At 41.9% G+C, this 19,464-nt stretch overlaps 3 protein-coding genes across 4 annotated transcripts; 1 reads left to right on the top strand and 2 right to left on the bottom strand.

Moving 5' to 3' along the window:
• Nucleotides 1-614: 614 nt before the first annotated feature.
• Nucleotides 615-1,676, bottom strand: rps29 (ribosomal protein S29). Its single transcript, XM_080047828.1, has 3 exons — nt 1,588-1,676; nt 1,037-1,136; nt 615-720 (listed from the first exon to the last, which is right to left on the bottom strand). The coding sequence occupies exons 1-3, from the start codon at nt 1,647-1,649 to the stop codon at nt 712-714; spliced, it is 171 nt and encodes a 56-aa protein (XP_079903954.1). The 5' UTR covers nt 1,650-1,676; the 3' UTR covers nt 615-711.
• Nucleotides 1,677-2,577: 901 nt separating this feature from the next.
• mgat2 (alpha-1,6-mannosyl-glycoprotein 2-beta-N-acetylglucosaminyltransferase) lies at nt 2,578-6,070 on the top strand. Of its 2 annotated transcripts, none has more exons than XM_080047581.1 (2): nt 2,578-2,705; nt 4,256-6,070. In XM_080047581.1, exon 2 carries the CDS (start codon nt 4,508-4,510, stop codon nt 5,915-5,917), a length of 1,410 nt encoding a protein of 469 aa, XP_079903707.1. In that variant the 5' UTR covers nt 2,578-2,705; nt 4,256-4,507; the 3' UTR covers nt 5,918-6,070. The 2 variants fall into 2 exon arrangements, with proteins under 2 accessions (XP_079903707.1, XP_079903708.1); XM_080047582.1 differs by lacking the exon at nt 2,578-2,705 and adding an exon at nt 3,051-3,140.
• Nucleotides 6,071-11,045: 4,975 nt separating this feature from the next.
• On the bottom strand, nt 11,046-18,881 carry wdr20b (WD repeat domain 20b). The gene is made up of 4 exons (XM_080048008.1): nt 18,626-18,881; nt 15,202-15,384; nt 13,153-14,622; nt 11,046-12,850 (listed from the first exon to the last, which is right to left on the bottom strand). Exons 1-4 carry the CDS (start codon nt 18,872-18,874, stop codon nt 12,794-12,796), a joined length of 1,959 nt encoding a protein of 652 aa, XP_079904134.1. The 5' UTR covers nt 18,875-18,881; the 3' UTR covers nt 11,046-12,793.
• Nucleotides 18,882-19,464: the final 583 nt, after the last annotated feature.

The raw sequence follows: 19,464 nt of genomic DNA, 5'->3' as shown, positions 1-19,464 counted from the left end.
GGCAATGCAATTACTTAGTACTCAGGAAAGTTGAGAACGCACACTGTGCTGTTTCAATATTTTGATTAGACAGATTAGCCTACACACACACTTGTAATCAAAGAGTTATGGCACAGCAAGCAGCCCTGAAATACTATGCGTGATCAAAATGGACAAAACAGGAATATTGTTTGTTTTGTCAGTGTGTCTTCCAGATATCCGTTTGAGATCAATTCACTATACTTTAGCTCCAAACGTTTTAACAAAAACAGGCCCATCCAATCATAACATAAGAATTATTTTGATACCAACTTAAACTAACTGTCAAACAGCAATTACCTGGTCAAGTAATGCAAAATGATCTGATTTAGAAAGTAAATTTCAAATGCATAGGCTGTAGCTGGTGACATATAATCAACCTACTTGTTAGACTTGTTTAAAGATGATGCAGCTGTATACAACTATCGTAGAGAACAGTACTTAGTTTGTATTACGATTTTGTAAGTTATAGTGGCAATCAATTTTTTTTTTCTTTGAGGTCATTCACAACATTAGCCTCATCTCCCCTGCATACTAGCAATTCCTCCCAAATAATGTGTAGAAAAACACGCATGAATAAACACAAAGCGTTTAACTTGGATCGAAAAACACATTTATTATCGTGCTGAATCATCCCATCACGACCGGCCTCACAGAGATGGCTTGACCAGAGGACATGGCGGAGCGAGACATCTAGTCCAGCTGTGGGAAAACAAATAGCAAAAGAGCCATTAGCCAAAATAAGATGGAAGTGCCAGTGCTATTGTTACATTGATTGTAACATCAATGACTCCAGCAAAATGACACTTCTGGAAGCATTCACTTCGTTAAATATTCAAGCTTATGTTGATTTTAAAGGGTTACGTTTACACATAACTACCGGTATATTGATACATGTGTTGTACCAATGCTTCAACTACACTTTAGAAAAAAGTTGTTTACGAGTCTTAACTTATTCGTGAGTTTTGATTTGGTTGTTAAATGTATACTTTTTTTCACATATTTCATTGACACTTGCCTTGGTGAAGCCGATGTCGTTGGCGTACTGCCTGAAGCACTGGCGGCACATGTTGAGTCCGTATTTACGGATCAGACCATGTCTGTTCGAGCATACCCGGCTGTAAACAAAAAACGATATACAAAGAGTTAGTCCCCTTACCATAACATGCAAAGGAAATGAGTCATTGCCATTCATACATAAACTCAAGGAAGTTACAAGTCATTCAGTGTGCATTCCGGCTACCCAGAAAGAACGTATTCCGATTAACAATACCGTTAAGCTCTCAATATAACAAAATAGAGTTAAGCTAAATCCAATGTAATGTGCGTTCTGGAAAAGTCAACAGGAGTAACGTCGTTTCAACGAACAGTGAGCGGCTAATTGAACACAAAGCTAGTGCTACATAGCTCGCGGGGCGCATCCTCCTCCGCCATATTGGCTCGCGAGCGGCTTCCATGCGGTGCTCATTTGTTGATCAAATCTTTCAAGTATTGGAAGCCGCAAACACCTCAAAACTGACGGGTTAAAGCGCACACATCGATTAATAACACGTTAGAGCAAGAACTGACCAGGAACGGGATCCCTGGCCGTATTTTCTGGGATGACTCCAATAGAGCTGCTGGTGGCCCATCTTGTCTCTTTCGCTCGAGCGTCGGAAAGGAAGAAAGGCGGATGCGCGTGCGCAAATGAAGCTTTGAGATGGCGTATTTCCGGCTGTGGAGTTGCTGTGTGGAGCCTCCTAGTGGTAGACAAAACTTCTGCTTGTAATAGAAGAACTGCCTGTGGGTTGCGTTACTGCCATTGATCCATTAGTTAACTGTTAAGGGACTAAACAAAAGGCATTTATGGGGAATAAATCAATACAGGTTGAAAATGTCAAAATGATATTTGGGCGTAATTTTGACTGATTTATGCTTTTTTCAGTAGAGTGTACGTGTTTTTAATTTACTTTCCAATGGGATTAATGTGAATATAGATGCAGTTGGATGATTAGCTAAAATTGCCAAGTTATTCGTTTTTCTTTTAGGAAACATTTTGCAAATTATTTTTGCAAAGGAAAAGCGGACCACCAGAAAATATAATCATGTAGACCAAATGATCATGTTGAAAATAGCCTATGGCCTACTAGAGGATAATCTAATCGTCTAAAGTAGCCTAGATCACTGTGAGAGCACCTGAGGTTATTTAACCATGAAATATTTTCTCAAATAGCGGTAATATGTAAATGAAAATGTTTGATACAGTCAGAATATAATAATTGAAAGTATGTGGTTTGATGCTGTGTGTTTTTCTTGTTGTGTGTTTACACTGGATCCCGGGAGAATCAGGCGCAATATCATAATTCGATCTGTTTTGGGTGGATTGTCCTTTTAAATGTATAGCATATTGAGCCTCGCGGTAAACCTGTGAATCACTTAAAGGTATAGTAAACCTAGCTCACTTTGATGGGCATGTTATCAGCACGGATACATGATATTTTAGGTGCCAAGTGTGTGCTTTTCTTTATATGTCCATGGCTTGGGTAGCCCCCGCTGGACTAGTGCATTGTGGGACAGCGGCAGACAGTGGTTCCGTATTTGGAAATTTTATCACAGCTAGCTCCATGCAGCCCGCTGGACGGTATGGAGGCGAAGGGGACGCCACCGTGTTGATGTTTTACTCGCTGTAAGGACTGCTCCAGTTTAAGGTGAGCGGGATAAATGTGGTTGTTTTGGTGCGCCATGGACGCTGTTGTTGACGAGGTTTCGATCTGGTCTGTACGGACTGCTTGTTAAGTTGCTAGCGGAAGGCGTTGCTAACTTACAGTTAGCATTATTTTACTTATGTATTGATGCTAGCTGTCATATAAAAGACCAAAGCTGCAACGCAGGCTGTTGTTTTCCGATTCGACGAGAGCATTTCGTTATCAGCGGGCGAATTGACGTTAATGGTATCTCGTGCTAGAGTCGACAGAGGCTGGGGCTCGGCTTGGTGTGGCTGACAGCGGCAAATACAGGACAGGAAAAACTATCGGTTAGTGGGCTTTAAGTGAGACATTACATATTATTTACGCGAGCGTAGAAGAACGGGAGACGGGCATTTTTATATTAAACGGTTCGGGGTTCGTGAATGCAACACAGGGGTAAGAAACGACAGTATTCTCAGCTGCACAACATGCGTTTCACTTTATTTGGCAAAGTTGCAAGTGCCTGGCAACCATTGAACATTTTTAAAAAACGAATGAATTTTAGAGTTGTCATTTAGTCAGCAATTAACTAGAGTACTGTCTACTTACAACAACTTCATGTTCTAGGCTAGGGTCTATCAACACAGCTATGGAGTCTACTCTGTTAAAAAAAGAGAGGAGATCGATAGATATGGCTAAAGTGTTGAAGTATATGTTCCTTAGTAGCATTAGGTTTTTACTTTGTAGTTGTATAGTAGCTACCAGGAATGTGTTTAAAAATATCATAACAGACTTGCTAATATATACCAAATGCCCAACCCAGGCAGGGAGAAGATGGATGACAGGGTCAGGTAGGAAGCCATGGAGACTATTAATTGAATAACAAATAAAATATGGACGTTTGTTCAGCAGATCTAAACAGGAAGGCCTGATCAATACTGATAATGCAGTTAGGGATGGAGATTTATGCAGAGGTTTATAGAAGCATGGAGAAATTATCAACCGATAATATGATTTAAGATGAGGAACAGCAGAATGAGTGAACAATGGATTAAATTAGTTTTTGGTGATGTGTGACCAGTGCCTTCCTGGTATGGGAATTAAAATGGTTGTTACTGCTGCTGTAAGAGTGTTTTAGAGTAGTAGAATAATGATCATATCAATATATGTGCTTGTCATCTTATCCAAATGAAAATCTGACAAAACTAGTATGTGAATTGTATTATGTTGTATTTTTTGTCCCCACAACCTAATTAGCCTGTGAAATAGCTTTCCATTGTTTTTGGAGGTCTTTATCAGCAAATGGCTTTTTGCGCACATTTGGAGACAAAACAATTATTTGATTAGCTGGTGCACAGCGCATTTATCACATACATTTTTAATACTACATTAATCATGATATTCATTTCTCCAAAAAAACACAATTAGTTCTAGTTTTTTCAGTGTGTGCGAGATGCTTATTTGTAAACCTTTTCCATATTGAGATATTGCATATTTATATCGGAAATTGTTGTTACTAAGACTGTGGCATGATGCACCTAACTTTGTTTATCGATTTATGTTTCATTTAGGTGGTTCATGCACACTGCTACCCTGCTGCCTCCCAGCAACCGTCATGCCTTATGGAATATCCATCCGCCACTAATAACATTCCAGCAGGATCCATGTTTACAGTTCATTTTGCAAACAATTAGCCTCTTTGCAGCTTCTTTTTAATCAAGCTTGCTCCCCTTGGCAAAGCACACCATCTCGGCTGCGAACCTGTGCTGTTTGTTTCACTACAATCAACTTGTCTCCCCTCCGCAAGAGGCTGAACCCCTATCATGAGATTCCGAATTTACAAGAGGAAGGTGGTGATTCTGACTCTGGTGGTTGTCATCTGTGGCCTAGCTTTCTGGAGCAGCGGAAGGCAGAAGAAGAATGACAGTATACCGATCCCCAAGGAAGTGGAGTCGGTGGGAAGAAGCAGCAGCAGCAGCAGCAGCAGCAGCAGTAGCATCAACAATCATATCCAGGTGCAAGCAACACCTGCGGTTAGCCGGGCACCTGTTCCACCACCTATTATTCAAGCAAATGACACACACCACGAAAAAGCCAAGGAGAAGGAGAAGATACCCAAGCCAGAGGTCGATAACACCACTTTAGTCTACCGTGGCATTGTCTTCCAGCTCAACTTCGATCAGACAATAAAAAACGAGGAAAAGTTTAAGGCGGTGCGGCAAAAGAATGACCTCGTTGTGGTGGTTCAGGTCCATAACCGACCAGACTACCTTAAGCTATTAGTGGATAGTTTGAGGAAGGCCAGAGGCGTGGAGAGCATACTGCTGATATTCAGCCATGACTTCTGGTCCCCCGAGATAAATAAAGTGGTGGCCACGGTAGACTTTTGTCAGGTACTTCAGATTTTCTTCCCCTTCAGCATCCAGCTGTACCCCCAGGAGTTCCCGGGACACGACCCCAAGGACTGCCCAAGAGACATTCCCAAAAATGACGCCTTAAAGATGGGCTGCATCAATGCAGAATACCCAGACTCGTTCGGCCACTACCGCGAGGCAAAGTTTTCCCAGACCAAGCACCACTGGTGGTGGAAGTTGCACTTTGTATGGGATAGAGTCCGGGTCCTGAAGGACCATAACGGCCTGGTCCTGCTGATCGAGGAGGACCACTTCATGTCCCCGGACTTTATCCACCTCTTAAAGCTGATGGCTGCTCTCAAAAAGGAGCTGTGCAGCGACTGCGACATCCTCTCATTGGGGAGCTACAGCCACATCGGCTATTCCAGCAAAGCAAATAAAGTGGAGGTGAAGGCCTGGAAGTCCACTGAGCACAACATGGGGATGGCCCTGAGTAGAGAGACGTACCAGAAGCTCATCCAATGCACCGACACTTTCTGCACTTATGACGACTATAACTGGGACTGGTCCTTACAACACCTGACCGTGTCTTGCCTGCCCTCCTACTGGAAGGTCATGTTGAGTGAGGCCCCGCGGGTTTTCCACGCCGGAGACTGTGGCATGCACCACAAGAAGGCTGCTTGCATGCCGCTCAGCCAGAAAACCAAGATAGAAAACATCTTACAGAGCAGCGGGAACCAGCTGTTCCCCAAGAGCCTCCTGATAGCAAAGAGACTGCCAGCCAACGGAGCCGGAGGGGTGGCCCCACATGTGAAAAATGGGGGCTGGGGAGATATCAGGGACCATGAACTCTGCAAGAGTTATGTTCGATTACAGTGACCTTAATTGCTACCATTATATATTCTTGTCTCTTTTGCATCCTCTATAAAGAAAAAAGCCTTTTAAAAGTAAATCTTTATGGACTATTCTTCATATTGCCTGTTTTACTGGACTGTTCCAAATAAAAAATGAATGTTGGATATTTTGGCTTCTCTAACACGTCTTTGACATTTAATTGTTATTATAAAAAGTTTGTTTTCTTTTGTAAGTTATGATTACCAATAATGTGCTAAACAATATATTGCTGTCTTTCCTCTAACTCTCAGATTGATTACTTTATATACCAATTAGAACATTTCTATATATTGCTCATTTGGAAAGAGCAGGCAAGTGCTCATCAAGGCAGTCATAACTTTGGTGAATCTGTGGATTTAGAAATCCCACTGTGAATGCATAATTAATTAGAAGATATTTATATCGCATAAATTTGCTGAGATCAAAGGAAATCCTTTGGGACACCTTGTTCCATTTAAATGATCTCCCACTTAGCTAATCTTCAACAAGTTTCTAGAGTCTCATTACTCCTGTGACTGCAGAAAGGATGTCACCTAAGGTCCACAGCACGCCAGTGATACTGACGTTATGGAGCACAAACTACATTGTTTTTTTCATCAAGCCTTGCTATGACAAAGGGTGTGTATATGGTCAGTGCAGGACATTTGTGCTATTTTGTTGCAATGCTACACAGACAACCTTAGTACCAATCTAGAGAATTTGATTACACAGATAAATGCACACAATGCACCTGGAGAGATCCCAAGACACAGATACAACTTTCTCCAACGCGTTGTTGCTGTTGAAGGTGCATTTACATTTTAAGTGCTTTGACTACAGCTCAGTATCGATGGTTTTCCACTGAGGCCTGAGCTTGCTGGCTTCTCTGAAACTGCATTGATCCCCCACCTCCCTCTGGCAATGTTAAACAATCAGTCATGCACACTGCTCAAAATCTGGAATAACTGTAAAGTTACAGCTGACTGGACTCTACACACACTTTATATTAAATATAGCCTGAGGTAGACTCTGCTGGAGGCCTTTGTGAGGCTCAGCAACCTAATCAATGCATGAATTAAATATGATGTGGTAAATGTAAGGTATATATCCTTAGCACAATCCTTCAGTAAGACAAATGCTCAAGACTGAGCAACGCTGATGAAGCCAACAGAACACAGCGTCCTCTGTGACAAAGAGAGCACATCATTTCTGCAGGCTAGGTCTCATTTTAATACCTATGTGAACTTTAATACTTAATGCAGTGTGAAGACATGTGCCTCTGGGACTGCTGTGGAGAGGTCACGTGACTGGCAAACTGCGCAGCTGCTCCCATGTTGGAGGCCCAATTATTGGGCCCACATCTCAAGGGAAACACGGCTTAGAATAGATTTTTTTAGAATAGGAGGACGTGGCACTGTGCTCTTGATTCTTGGTGACGAATGGTGAACTTCTGCTGGAGCCCTTGAAATTTTATAATGTTATGTTGCCTCTAAAAGCTCTACCTAGTTTAATATTTTATGACAAGAAAGAAAAGGAAAAACAACCTGAAGTTCTGTATTAAAGCTGTAAGGCCTCACAAGCAAATGTTTAGGAAAAAGACAATCATGCAAAATAGGACTAAGTGACCTTAATTTAGAAAATAAACAATTTAAGCATATGATCAGAAACAACACAACATGAATAATAATATTAGTATAAGATAAACAAATACACAAAGTAAATACATCTGCTAAGATATTTCTCGCATAATTTAAATGTAATAATTGACCTTGAGGTAGCCACAGGGTGAATCATTCCTCTGAATTCATTATTGTGCAAGTAACTTCCACATGTGGAATAAAGAGCATGCAGTCAAAATACGGTGTTAATCATGAACCTTTCATTTTGCAAACCAAAGTGCTTTTGATTACATAAACTATATTCAAGAGAGTAATGTTGTTATAAACCCCTTTCCAACAGCTCAACCAAAAATAAAAGGCTAACTGTTAGCAAACAAAATTTTGCTTAGGAGTAAGTGGATACCAAAAACAACTAAAATGAGCATGAATATTGGACTTAAAGGTGAAGTAAACGATTTGTTTGTGTTAATATAAGTGTTAAATCGCTCTTTACTCATGATCCCTTATATTGTGTGCGTTTCATCAAGCCGATCTCTCAGTCACTCCCTCTGCTTGTAATCGGCAAATACACTTTTCAGGGATCCCACGACTAATAACCAATCAGAAGAGAGAACGCTACAAACTGGCACCCGTCTCAATGCCGGTGCACGTGCAGAGCGACAGATGGGTGAAAGTGTATGCACCTTGGTGCACCTTGCTAGATAACTGTATGAAAGTGTATGCACAAGTGTATGCACCTTGCTAGATAACTTGCTGCTTGAAGACCGCAGTGCATTAATGTGGGGACGAGGGAGGGGACTGCTAACTGCAGTCACTGACAGGGATTTACCTAAACTGACCATTCCGCTTACTGAACCTTTAAATATGCTAAGCAGTAGGCGCTCGCGGTAGAGTTCTTGGGTACTTCATTGGATATGAGCACCTCCGGAAGGTTAGCATTCCAGATCCAAACATTTATGCACCCTAATACCTTGTATCTATTTTATGTTTTGTATCAAAAAATTCCCTGATGCACATCTTTCTGAAAAATAATGTATCAACAGGATGCTATTGGTAGAAAAGGACCAACACTGGAGTCCAAGCTCCCCAGCAGCCAAATGCCAACACATCCATTTTAAAGAATGAGCTTGGATCCAAGTGTTCCACTTGATTGATCATCCACTTCTTTATGCCTACTTCCTAACATAACTCATTCCTCCCTTTCTGTACTGACTACAGGCCTCAGAAATGGCTACATCAATATCCCTGTGGGATTTGCAAAAGAACTAGGTTAATTTGATCATTCCCCTGGCCTAATCTGACTAGACCTTTATGTTCGAAAGAAATCCATCGCTGATGTAACTAGAACGGACATGTCGTTTTGCAAACGTAGCTTAGGCCCATGCATTAATTTGCATGGTCCATTGTCCTAAATTATAACGTTTTTCTGCTCTTTTCGGAGGCCCATTATTAGCTCTGAGAAACTATGCTGATCATTCATAGCCATTGCAACCATTGCTAGATAAACAAAAGGATCAATATGCCTATATACAATAAGAATGCAGACGAGGGAATTGCATCACAAAGGAGATGAGTAAAACAGACTCTTACTGAAGCAAAAGGGATTCTCTCCCGATTTATTGAATTCCTATCAAGTGGGACCTATCAATTTCCCTGAGGATGCAAGATAAATGTTGCTGTTTTCCGAGCTCTTACTGTGGGCCTAGGCTATGCTGCAGTGTTTCGATTGCATTTCAAATAGTCAATTAGAGTTAAGGGTGGTCAGGTTTAGTATAGTACAGTATATACATGTGGCTGACAGACCCATTTAGAAACAAAACAAAATAAAAGACTGCATACATTATAGTCAGTGTCATGGTTTTATGTGAAACATCTCTTGCAAACAGCTCAGCATTGAAGTGTGGAGCAGCTCATGGAGAGGGATCAGACGGTCAGAGCCTGTCACGTGTGGCGCCCTGATCAGGCCCTCTCTCTCTCTCTCTCTCTCTCTCTCTCTCTCTCTCTCTCTCTCTCTGCATAAGCCTTCCATCCTTCCACAGTGGTGCCACGGGCTGCCTGGGTTTAATGGTTGTGAGTGCTCGTATTTCTTTCCAAAAGTGACTCGTAAATTATGGAGGAGCAGTTTTATTCCCCACTTGGTATATGAAATATATATGAAGTAGTAAGAGTACATTTGTAAATAGAGAGAGAGGGAGAGAGAGGTGTATACATCTATAGACAATGTTTTTCACCAGTTTGATCAAGTGATTGCTGTTGTCAAATGCAAGTTCACCTCATGGTTATGAGGTGAATGAGCTATCCGTTGTCTCAGCAATACTGCCCCCTATTGGCCTATTGTAACCCTAACATGCCACAAACTGGTAGGCCCAATTAGGCTTCAGATATAAGCAGTGGTGTAAGTACAGTACCAATACCACACTGTAAATGCTTTGAACATCTTACAATCTACAGCTGTCAGAAGACCTAAGTGGAGTAAAACGTACAGTATTCATCTGAGTTGCAAACTACAAACAATAAAAATACCCAATACTAAAGTTACATTACACTACCTTTAACAACAGCATTTGAGTAAATGTGCTTATAGTTACATTCCACCACTGGGTACAGTAGGCAAGAGAGACATGGAATAGTTGTATTGCAGACTAAATGGCTTAAAATGTAACAGCTTCAATAATGAGAATAACACTGATAAAATCCACAGCTAAATGGAATGGGGGCAAAAATGTGTCCGTGATTTTCTTATGTTGAAAGTGTCTCCATCACCCCCATTTGTTATTATTATTGCACATCTTCTTATTGAAGAAGGCCCTATACACTGAAGCCTGAAACCCAATTATTTTCAGTTGTTGCCCCAGATTAGACCATTACTCATGAACTGTGTGGGTCTTGGTACCAGCTGGTTAAAAGGATTTGTAATTTGTCCCACCTGACCAGGTTGAGAAAAATGACCCCCTTATTAAGGATCTTGGTGACCTCATGAAATTCCCAACAGTTTGTCAATACCCAGCCTAGGCTCTGTAACCTGGTATGTAAACATAGGGGGCCCGCGGTAGAAAAGCAACTTGCCTGTTTACAGAGTCCAGGCTGTGTATTAACACATATTTTAGGGGCAAACTGTATGGACAGGTAGCAAACCGTGAAGAGATATAATTTACTGATTTTGACGAGCATTCTCCAGAATTCAACTTCATTACATGTTCTTTGGTTTCATTTCTGGAATTGCTCTAATAAGCATCTGTGGGAGGGCCTTTAATTTAATAACACTGCTCCCTCCTATCCACAAAAAACTACAACTACTGATATTATTATGGAAAAGCTTCTCTTATGTATGACTCTACTGCATCAGTGATTGGTTGTGTTGCTAAGCTTGACCTCTGGCCTTACTTGTTGTTGGGAGCTAGGAAAGTAGTATAATCCAAACTAATAGAGAACCATACTCACTACAGGCTCCATAAAGGCACTTATAATAAAGTAACACAAATGGAACGAGAGTAAGTCTGTCAAAGCTGTTTTAATAGGCGTCACATGGAGGAAAAGGCTCCCACTGTTAAAATCCTCAGTCTTCCTATGTCGGTGCTTGGAAAAAACACACTCACCTCAAGCATTTATTCCATCATCATCAAGTGCTGACATCAAGTCAGTTGGTATTCAACAGTGTCAAATTGTTTTGTTCACAAGTTCAGTAAATTATTATCACTCACAACAACAGGACTCACAGATTTCGGCCCCGTCTGCAGAGCATGGTCGTCAGTCTATATTTGTTAGTTAAAGTGAATTCACACGCGCACACACGTTGAAGAGACTAGTGAGAGAGAGAAGGGGGGGAGGGACTATGCCAGCGTTAGTCTTCCTGTGGTTTACCTGAGCTCGGAGTGATGGCTGCGTTAGACGTCTGTGCCCACCTGCCTTAGTTGTAAAAGGAATCTGCAGCTAGGCTAGCTAGCATTCAGCACTACCTGTTTAGATAAGAGGATTTCATAGGCATCTCCTATACCAAACGTTTCATTAATAAAAATACACCTGAATTCTCTTTATGTACAACAGAAAAGAAACATTTTCACCTGCATATTCAAGGTTCATTTTAATTATTATGTATAGATTTTCTGTATTAGAAATACCACTATTTTCTGTAATGAGGATCTTTGAACTAATGTTATAATGATCATTTCACCCATAAAGCATTGAAGAACAATATTTACATATAATACAGAGCCCATTTAATCGGAAACAATATTAAAATAAATGTTCAATAGATACAAAGTTTTCGTTAATTCTATTTATATTTCAACCTTGTCAAGGAGCCATACACACTCCAAAAATGTAAAGCCATTCTCCTCTAACAAACTATTAAGTGCAAACAACTTCTTTTTTTTCCATATAAAAAACTATGATTGCAGCATCCAGCGTTGAGACAGAGGGCAATAACAAGCCATTTCCCCAAGTGCTTCCAAAGCTGTCATCAAAATATTTCGCTTTGTGTTCCACCATCACAAATTCAAAATAGGGGAGAGAGAAAAAAAAAGAAAGAAACTGAAAGAAAATCTGTGCAAAATACACTATAAAGTGTGATACCTCTGATTAAAATAGTTGTAAAGGAAGTAAAAAAGCTCCAGTCTCTCTTGAACAGGTGTCGAGGACTGGGGCTGCACAAGGGATCGCCCAGGAAGTGACAAATTAAAGAGACTTGGCATTGGGGATGTGCTGGTGTTGCTGCAAAACAATCCCTCCTCTTATTCCCTTTATCTGTGAATACATTTGAAGAAATAAAATATTAGAAGAATTGTCTGAATTAAACCCATATGAAAGGTTAGGTTGAGGCGACACGACAATGCTTACAGTACATCTAGTCTTTGATCTACAGGCACAAAGGATTGGGTTCTAGAGTTTATTACGTTCAGACTAGACGCAACTTGATATGACTACAGATGGAGCCAGTCAAACCCCCCACCCCCCATCCACACCCTCTGCCCTATTAACCTCCTGGACGATTTAAAGCTTGCACTCTTACTTCCAATAGCACCCTTTTTAACCCCCTCACAAAAGGGAGTCAAGTTCCTAACCCTGGCTTGGCCAACATTTGTTTTCTAAACTTGAGCAGTTAACACAAAGAGAGCGTCTAGGGTGGTTGTACTGATGAGAATGAAGGTGACCACTGCATGTCATGTGGTCTGTGACAGTGTGTGAAGAAGCGCTGCAGGGCCTTGGCCTTGGTCATCCCCGTCTCTGTGGCATGGAGCTGTCACTAGCAGCACCAGCACTGGGGCTATACTACTGTTCCACTGGGGGAGTTGGCGGGGTTGTTTTGAGATGATAGCAATCCCTGTGGAGAGACAGATAACACACATTGATAACAAACAACAGTGTTACTTGGATGTATTACAAGAGGCAGAACAGTGAGGCCATGAGGTTAGCTGTCGGAGAGAGGATGTGCAAATAACCATCAAAATGTTGATGGTTTAGAAGAAATCTGGCATGAAATAACCGAAACCTTGGGCTGCGCACAGTGCCGCTAACAGCTTCTGAATGCAGCGAGAAAAAAAAAGAAAAAAAGCCTGTACTCGAGACAATGGAAGTAGTTGAGAGGTGTCACATGACAGTATCCTCGAGAGGCCTGTCACTCACCACTTTCCCAGGCCTAGCCCATGTGCAAACGAAACCCTCCTGACAGGCTGTTACCAGACAGTCCTCAAGGAAGATTAACACAGTGAGTCTCTCGTGAGCGATCTTCTTGCACACCAGCGGTTCCAGCAGCGGCACGTCCTCCATGCGCGGGCACAGCGTCGTGCCCAGAGTCTTAGCTACTTCAGCCTTTGCCGTCCGTGACGAGCTGAGCTGGTTGAGCTTGTCGCTGCTCTTGCTGCTGATGTGGCCCATGCTGTGGTTTCGCTTGTGGTCCTTCTCGTGGCGCTCCTTGCGCGAGTCGTGTAGCGACAGAGTGGCGAACTTGCTGACGCCGGTGGCGATGAATGCAGTGTCGATGATGCTGTTGCCCTTGGTGCTGCTGCTGCTGTTGCTGCCTGTGTGACTGTTGGGCGTGCTGCCCCCTGTTGGGTTGGAGGAGTGTGGCAAGCTGTTGGACCGAGGCAGGGTGCTGGGGAGGGAGTTAGACGGGTTGCCACTGGTGCTACTATTGCTGGTATTGTCCTTACCATTGGTGCCACTGGGGTTAGTGGCGGGTACAGTAGTAGTAGAAGAAGTAGTAGTAGTAGTAGTAGTAGTAGTAGTAGTAGTAGTAGTAGTAGAAGAAGCAGCAGTAGTAGCAGTAGTAGTTTGTCCTGTGGCCGGAGGGCTTGTTGTTGCACTCATAACATTAGTGTGAGTCCTAGTGCGGGACAAAGGGAGGTGAGGGAAGAGAATGTCCTCTGTAAGGTCCCACAGACACATCTGGGTGTCCTGGCCCACTGAGCCAAACCTATAGGTCACACTAACGGGCCTACTGTCCGTAGAGTTTCTCTTAGAGAGCCGAGAGTGGGCGCTGTTAGCTCTGTCTCTGCCCGCACCAAAGTGAGTCTGCTCGTGGAATTCTTCATCGCTACCGCTGAACTCAGCGGGAGGGTCCCCGTCCTCCACACTGGTGGTACAGTGGTCAAACGCCACCACACTCACCCAGGACTTGTGACCGTGTCCCCGTGCGATCACTCTGCAGTCTGAGAAGGACCAGACCGTCACCAGGTCGTCCTCGCCTCCTGACACAAGATACCGTCCGTCAGGGCTCCAGCACACACACAGTAAGCCTCCGAAGTAGCTCTTCATGGTCCCGTGGAGCTCCGCCGCGTCGAAGCCGAACACCCGCAGGAAGCCATCTTGGCTCGCACAGGCCAGAAACTTGCCGTCCGGAGAGAAGGCAAACTCATTGAGGGCTCCTTCGCCCACAGTCCAGCGCAGTAGAGGGTTGCGAGCCGACTTGCTCTTGCAGGTGTGCACGGCATAGCTTTCACCCTGCTTAAGGAGCTGGTAGTGAGGCGCAGTGGTGCCGCAGGTGTTTTCCACGTTGTACAAATACAGGCTGCCACTGGAGTGAGCCACCAGAAACAGGCTCTCTGAACCGGGAACCCATCGTACACACGTCACCCGCGACTTGTCGATAAGTCTCTGGGAGGAGAGGGAAACAAAGAAAGGGATAAACAGATAGTGGTCAGCTTGTTCCTTCATTATATTACCAATACTTGACATTTGAACGCAAATATCATTATGAAGAAGTATATTTTAGTACAGGGTACCCCAAAGGATATCCAAGTTAAATTTAAGACTTTTCCATACCTTTTTATTGCCACTTAAAATGAAATGTTATGCCAGCGTCAGGCCATATTGGCAAAAGTAGGAAGCATATTAACTAATTCTGTAGCATTATAAGGTAGTTTTAAAGAAGAGCATATAAATATACTCACATTGATGTACAGTAAAAATAGACTTGTGTGTGTACATTCAAATAAAATCAAGAAGTGCTAATTTGTCACATAATGACCCCTCTCCAAGTATTTAAATGTGCAATAAAAACATTTTAGAACTTTGTATAGGAAGTTCAATACTTTGCAGCAAATTTCAATACTTTTAAGGCCTTATTTTCAGAATATTTAATTGAATGCTTTTTTTTAATGCATGTAAGACCCCGGAGGTACCCTCTGGTAAGCAACGGAACATCAGACGCTGACGACGCTGACCGGAACCCACCTCTTCATTGAAGAGTTTGCTGGTTTCCTTCTTTATTGGGTCTATGAGTTGCACCTGGCCTGCTGAGAAGCCAACCAGCAGGGAGACGCTCTCTGCTGTAGCGGTGAGGGGGTTGAAGTCATGACACGTGGGCTGCGTTCCTTTGTATATCCTCTTGTCTATGGGCTTGCTAAGATCGGCAGCCTAAAACAATGAGAAAAGCAAACAAATTTAGTTTTTAGTGTGAGAAAGCCTGTTTTTTTAGTGCGCTTAGAAAATAAAAGAAAAAAGTGACTATAATGGGCACATTGCTACTATTCAGTTTGTTCAAAACAAAACCTAATGGCACATTAACTCTATTTCAGACATTTCTTCTCCTCGAAGGTGACCCCTAATACTTACTACACAACGCAGCACTTGTGTTTATCTCACAGCATCTCCTGAAAGATTTTATTGTGTGGTCAGGTTTACACATAATCCATGAATTCCTCAGTCACAGTGAAGAACATAAAGTCTATAAATTACATTTGATTCTCTCAAAAGCCCCCAGGGGACAATTTCTCCTAGATCAGGCTGCGAATAATGGGGGTTGAATAAACTTGAAGTCCAGAGAAAAATACCACTTCTTTGAACTCAAACATCTCAAGAGTACTGTTGTCTGTTACATACTCTTTGTTGGTGTCTACAAAGTGCCGACCCAATGTTCCTTGTGCATGATCATAATGAGCTGTGACACGTGGAAAGTCATTATCCAAAAATAGAGAGGAGCCTAGACAGGCAATAGAAATAAACTGTTTAGTTTGTTGTCGGAACAAGTGGTTGACAAAAGGACTTTTTAACCTAACATAACACTGTGTCGCCAAGAGGAAATGGAAAATTGGCATTACATTTTATTTCCCCATATCTCATCTTTCTAAAACACCATGTGACACTAGTTTGAATTATAAAAGCCTAGATAGAACTTGCACGACAAGTCAGTGACCCTTTTCACGATTTTTTTTGTGTGGAAAAAAACACGATATAGGACAATTAGCTCAACCTGTAGTAGTTCTAAGAGAAAATTTTTTAACATGGCAGGAATGTATCTGGCACTGGATCAGCAAGAATCTGATATTTATGAGAGCATTATGCTTTATTGCTCCAACTGTGGTTTGGTCTATTTTTCTTTGCCTGAAAAAGAAGGCAGAGAGAAATTTTCAATAAAAAACATGTTGCACAACTGTGTGTCTTAAACACATACAAGACACAGCAGCTCGTATAATTAACTAAAGATTGAGGGGTATAAACAACCCAAGATCATCAAGATGTGATCCATGTACATATTTCCGTTGGTTAGAAATGGTTGGCACATTGTCAGTTAAGTTCAGCTACTCAATAGTTATCCGCAAAAACAGTTATTAAATCAAACGCAAGCTCGGTCTTGATTTCTGACCGTATGTATGACAGAACAATTCTGTAGGTCACACACTGATGTCAACAACTTTCCATCTAAAGTCCAGCTGCATGACTTCAATAACAATAAAAAAAACATAATTGAATTCTAATTAGAATAGAATAGAATAGAATATCTTTATTGTCATTGTAAGAAGTACAACAAAATTAAGTGCAGTCCTTGTTCAGTGCAAAAAACATCACATTGACATTCCATGTGTTTTTTTTAATTAAATATTACACCATCTCTCAAATTCTTCTGAATCTGAATCATTCATTGTTTGGCGTCATAAACCAAACGATTACCTGGAATAACATATCTATTCAATGCTCAACGATCTCATATGAAGAAAGCGGAAAATGAAAATACTAATCCAAATCATTTTTACTTTGAAATTCCTAATCATTCAGTCCCATGTCTTTCTGACTGTCACCTAATAGATAAGTCTCCCTGTTCTCTGACCTGCTCTCATTGGCCGTCCTATCAGGGCTGCAATCAAGCCTTACATGTTAGAAACCACAGTAACTGATTATTTAACTTGAAGTCTGATTGAAGACGTGTACATTTTTACAAACTTTTCAATCTATTAATCAATTTAAATATTTCAAGGGGGGGAAGGGTGAGAGAAGATCAAGAATCAATGAGCCTCCAGGGGAAAAGGTGCTCATTACATTTTGGGGGCATCTCAAAACCTTTGCCAAGGCCAATTTTGTCGAAGGGAAAAAAACATTGTGCTTGCCTGCCTAGCAACAATGTGATTATTGTACACAGTAGAACTATCCATCAGCGTACCAATAAATTGAAAACCATTTTGACCCCCCCCCCCCCCCCCCCCTCTGTTTAATTGAACTTACTGATCATCTCAGCTTTCTGTCCTTAGATTCTAGCTATATCAACTACTAGGTGAACCGTGAAAAAACTTTTTTTTTTACTGTATTGATGGCTGCATTTTATAACCTACTTTGGCTCCTTCCAAATTGCATAATTAATATTCAATACTCAAATGATTCAAATTAAAATTTTATATTCAATTTTCCTAGAAATAATGATAAAAAAACACAACAATTCTTAAGTCAAAATCAAGTAGGCTAATAATTGTGATTTAAAAACTATACTGTATCATCACAGAAATTAGCCAATATACTGGCTTTGGTTGGATTGAGCATACAGGAAAAATATGTATAAAAGAAAGCCTTCCTCTCTCTCATGGTTGATAGTATTGGCACCTGAACACCTGATGAATTGGAGAAATGGCAGCACAATTCTCACTGGGGAAGGCCTCTTGCAGAACTTGTATCTTCTTCAGAGAAAAACCCTTCACTGGTATGATCTCTCCTGTCACACTCACCCCATGGATGTATAATAAGAGTCACCCACCCTGCTAAACAAGACCAATCCTGGCTTGCTGCAATGACATCATCACTGTGTGCAACCAAACAGTGGATCACGTTGCATCACATCCAAACCCTGACAGCACAGTGCACACATCATCATTACATCACGGGTAACACATAACATTCCCATAGCTTCTACAATGTGAACACCAAATTATCTTCTAGCAACACCAAAGTTGAGCCTGCTGATGATCGCTGTTGGCAACTTTCCAACCCACATATAGCTTCACCATGTAAAGAACGAGGATAAATAAACACAACCTAAGACACGACACGAACAGCCTGCTGTCACTTTAGCCAGTTCAATAGCCTACAAAAACTCCTGTCACAGATTGACTCTGGCTGAGAACTGAACCGACTGGCGCAGTCTGAAGTGCACACAATTACCACCGGGGCAAAACAACTAAACAAAAACACAACTACTGTGGCGATGTTAGCCAAGGATGCTAATTAGCTCAACTTAGCCAGGTCCGCTACATGGCCTTGCCTGACAATCTGCGCACTTCAATGACAGGAGCTAAGAGAGTTGACAGAGAGGGTGCAACACGTTTGAGGACGCCAACCTGATGGGCTGCTCGTGGACAGCGCGGTCTGCGCCGCTGCAGTCAACACTGTTTACCTTTCTCACGCCTTTGTAGATATAAAAGTACAGTTCCCGGCCCACATTGAAACAGATCCTGTCGCCGTTGCCGGACTGGTCGTTAACGTTGACGAAGGAGACCTTGACGGGGTTGGAGCCCTGCGAGTTGAAAGGCACCCTGTTCGGGCGGCTGTATTCGGAGTGAGTGAGGAGTTTGTAGACGCCTTCTCGTGTGGTGAATTGAGTTTTAATTTCGTTCATCTCCTTCCCTCCTCCCTCCGCCGCCATCTTGGAAATTGGCGTTCATCCTTGTCCGACCCCCGGATGTTACCGTCAGCGCATGCGTTGGGCCGTCGAAGTCCAGCAGTCGTGCGTATAAAAAATATCAAGTCATGTGAGAATAAACTAGCCTACAAAAAACAAACGTGATAAAATCAATAGGCTAAGTCCATGATGGAACACATGCAATGATCCGCCTCAAACACAATAACCTTCGGCTTACAGACTAGAAATTAATAAAGAATACACTTCCAGACACATGGGACTAGGCTGATATTTAATGCCATCCTTACTAGAAACAGCTGCGATCATGCAATGCTGTAGACTGGCTAAAGAATATCTAAAATATACTACTAGGTTTAGGTCTACTGGGTTTAACCACAAAAAGGCTACAAAGCAGTAGGCTATAAACTATAGCTGAGTTGTAGACCAGGCCTATAGAAAATACAAACAATAAGTCTCCATTAGCTTACAGGGCAAGCAACATTTATGTTTGATATTAGATTTAATAGCCTATTGTATGGGTTATAAACCAAAGAAACGCTGTAAAACGTAAACCCCTTTAAATAGACTAATATGAAGAAAACACTAGGCCTACT

This window comes from Ammodytes marinus (genome assembly GCF_949987685.1).
Source record: "Ammodytes marinus genome assembly, chromosome: 19".
In the NCBI taxonomy this organism is placed as follows: Eukaryota; Metazoa; Chordata; class Actinopteri; order Uranoscopiformes; family Ammodytidae; genus Ammodytes; species Ammodytes marinus.
The sequence above is the reverse complement of the archived record's forward strand: the minus strand, read 5'-3'. Positions and strand labels throughout refer to the sequence as shown.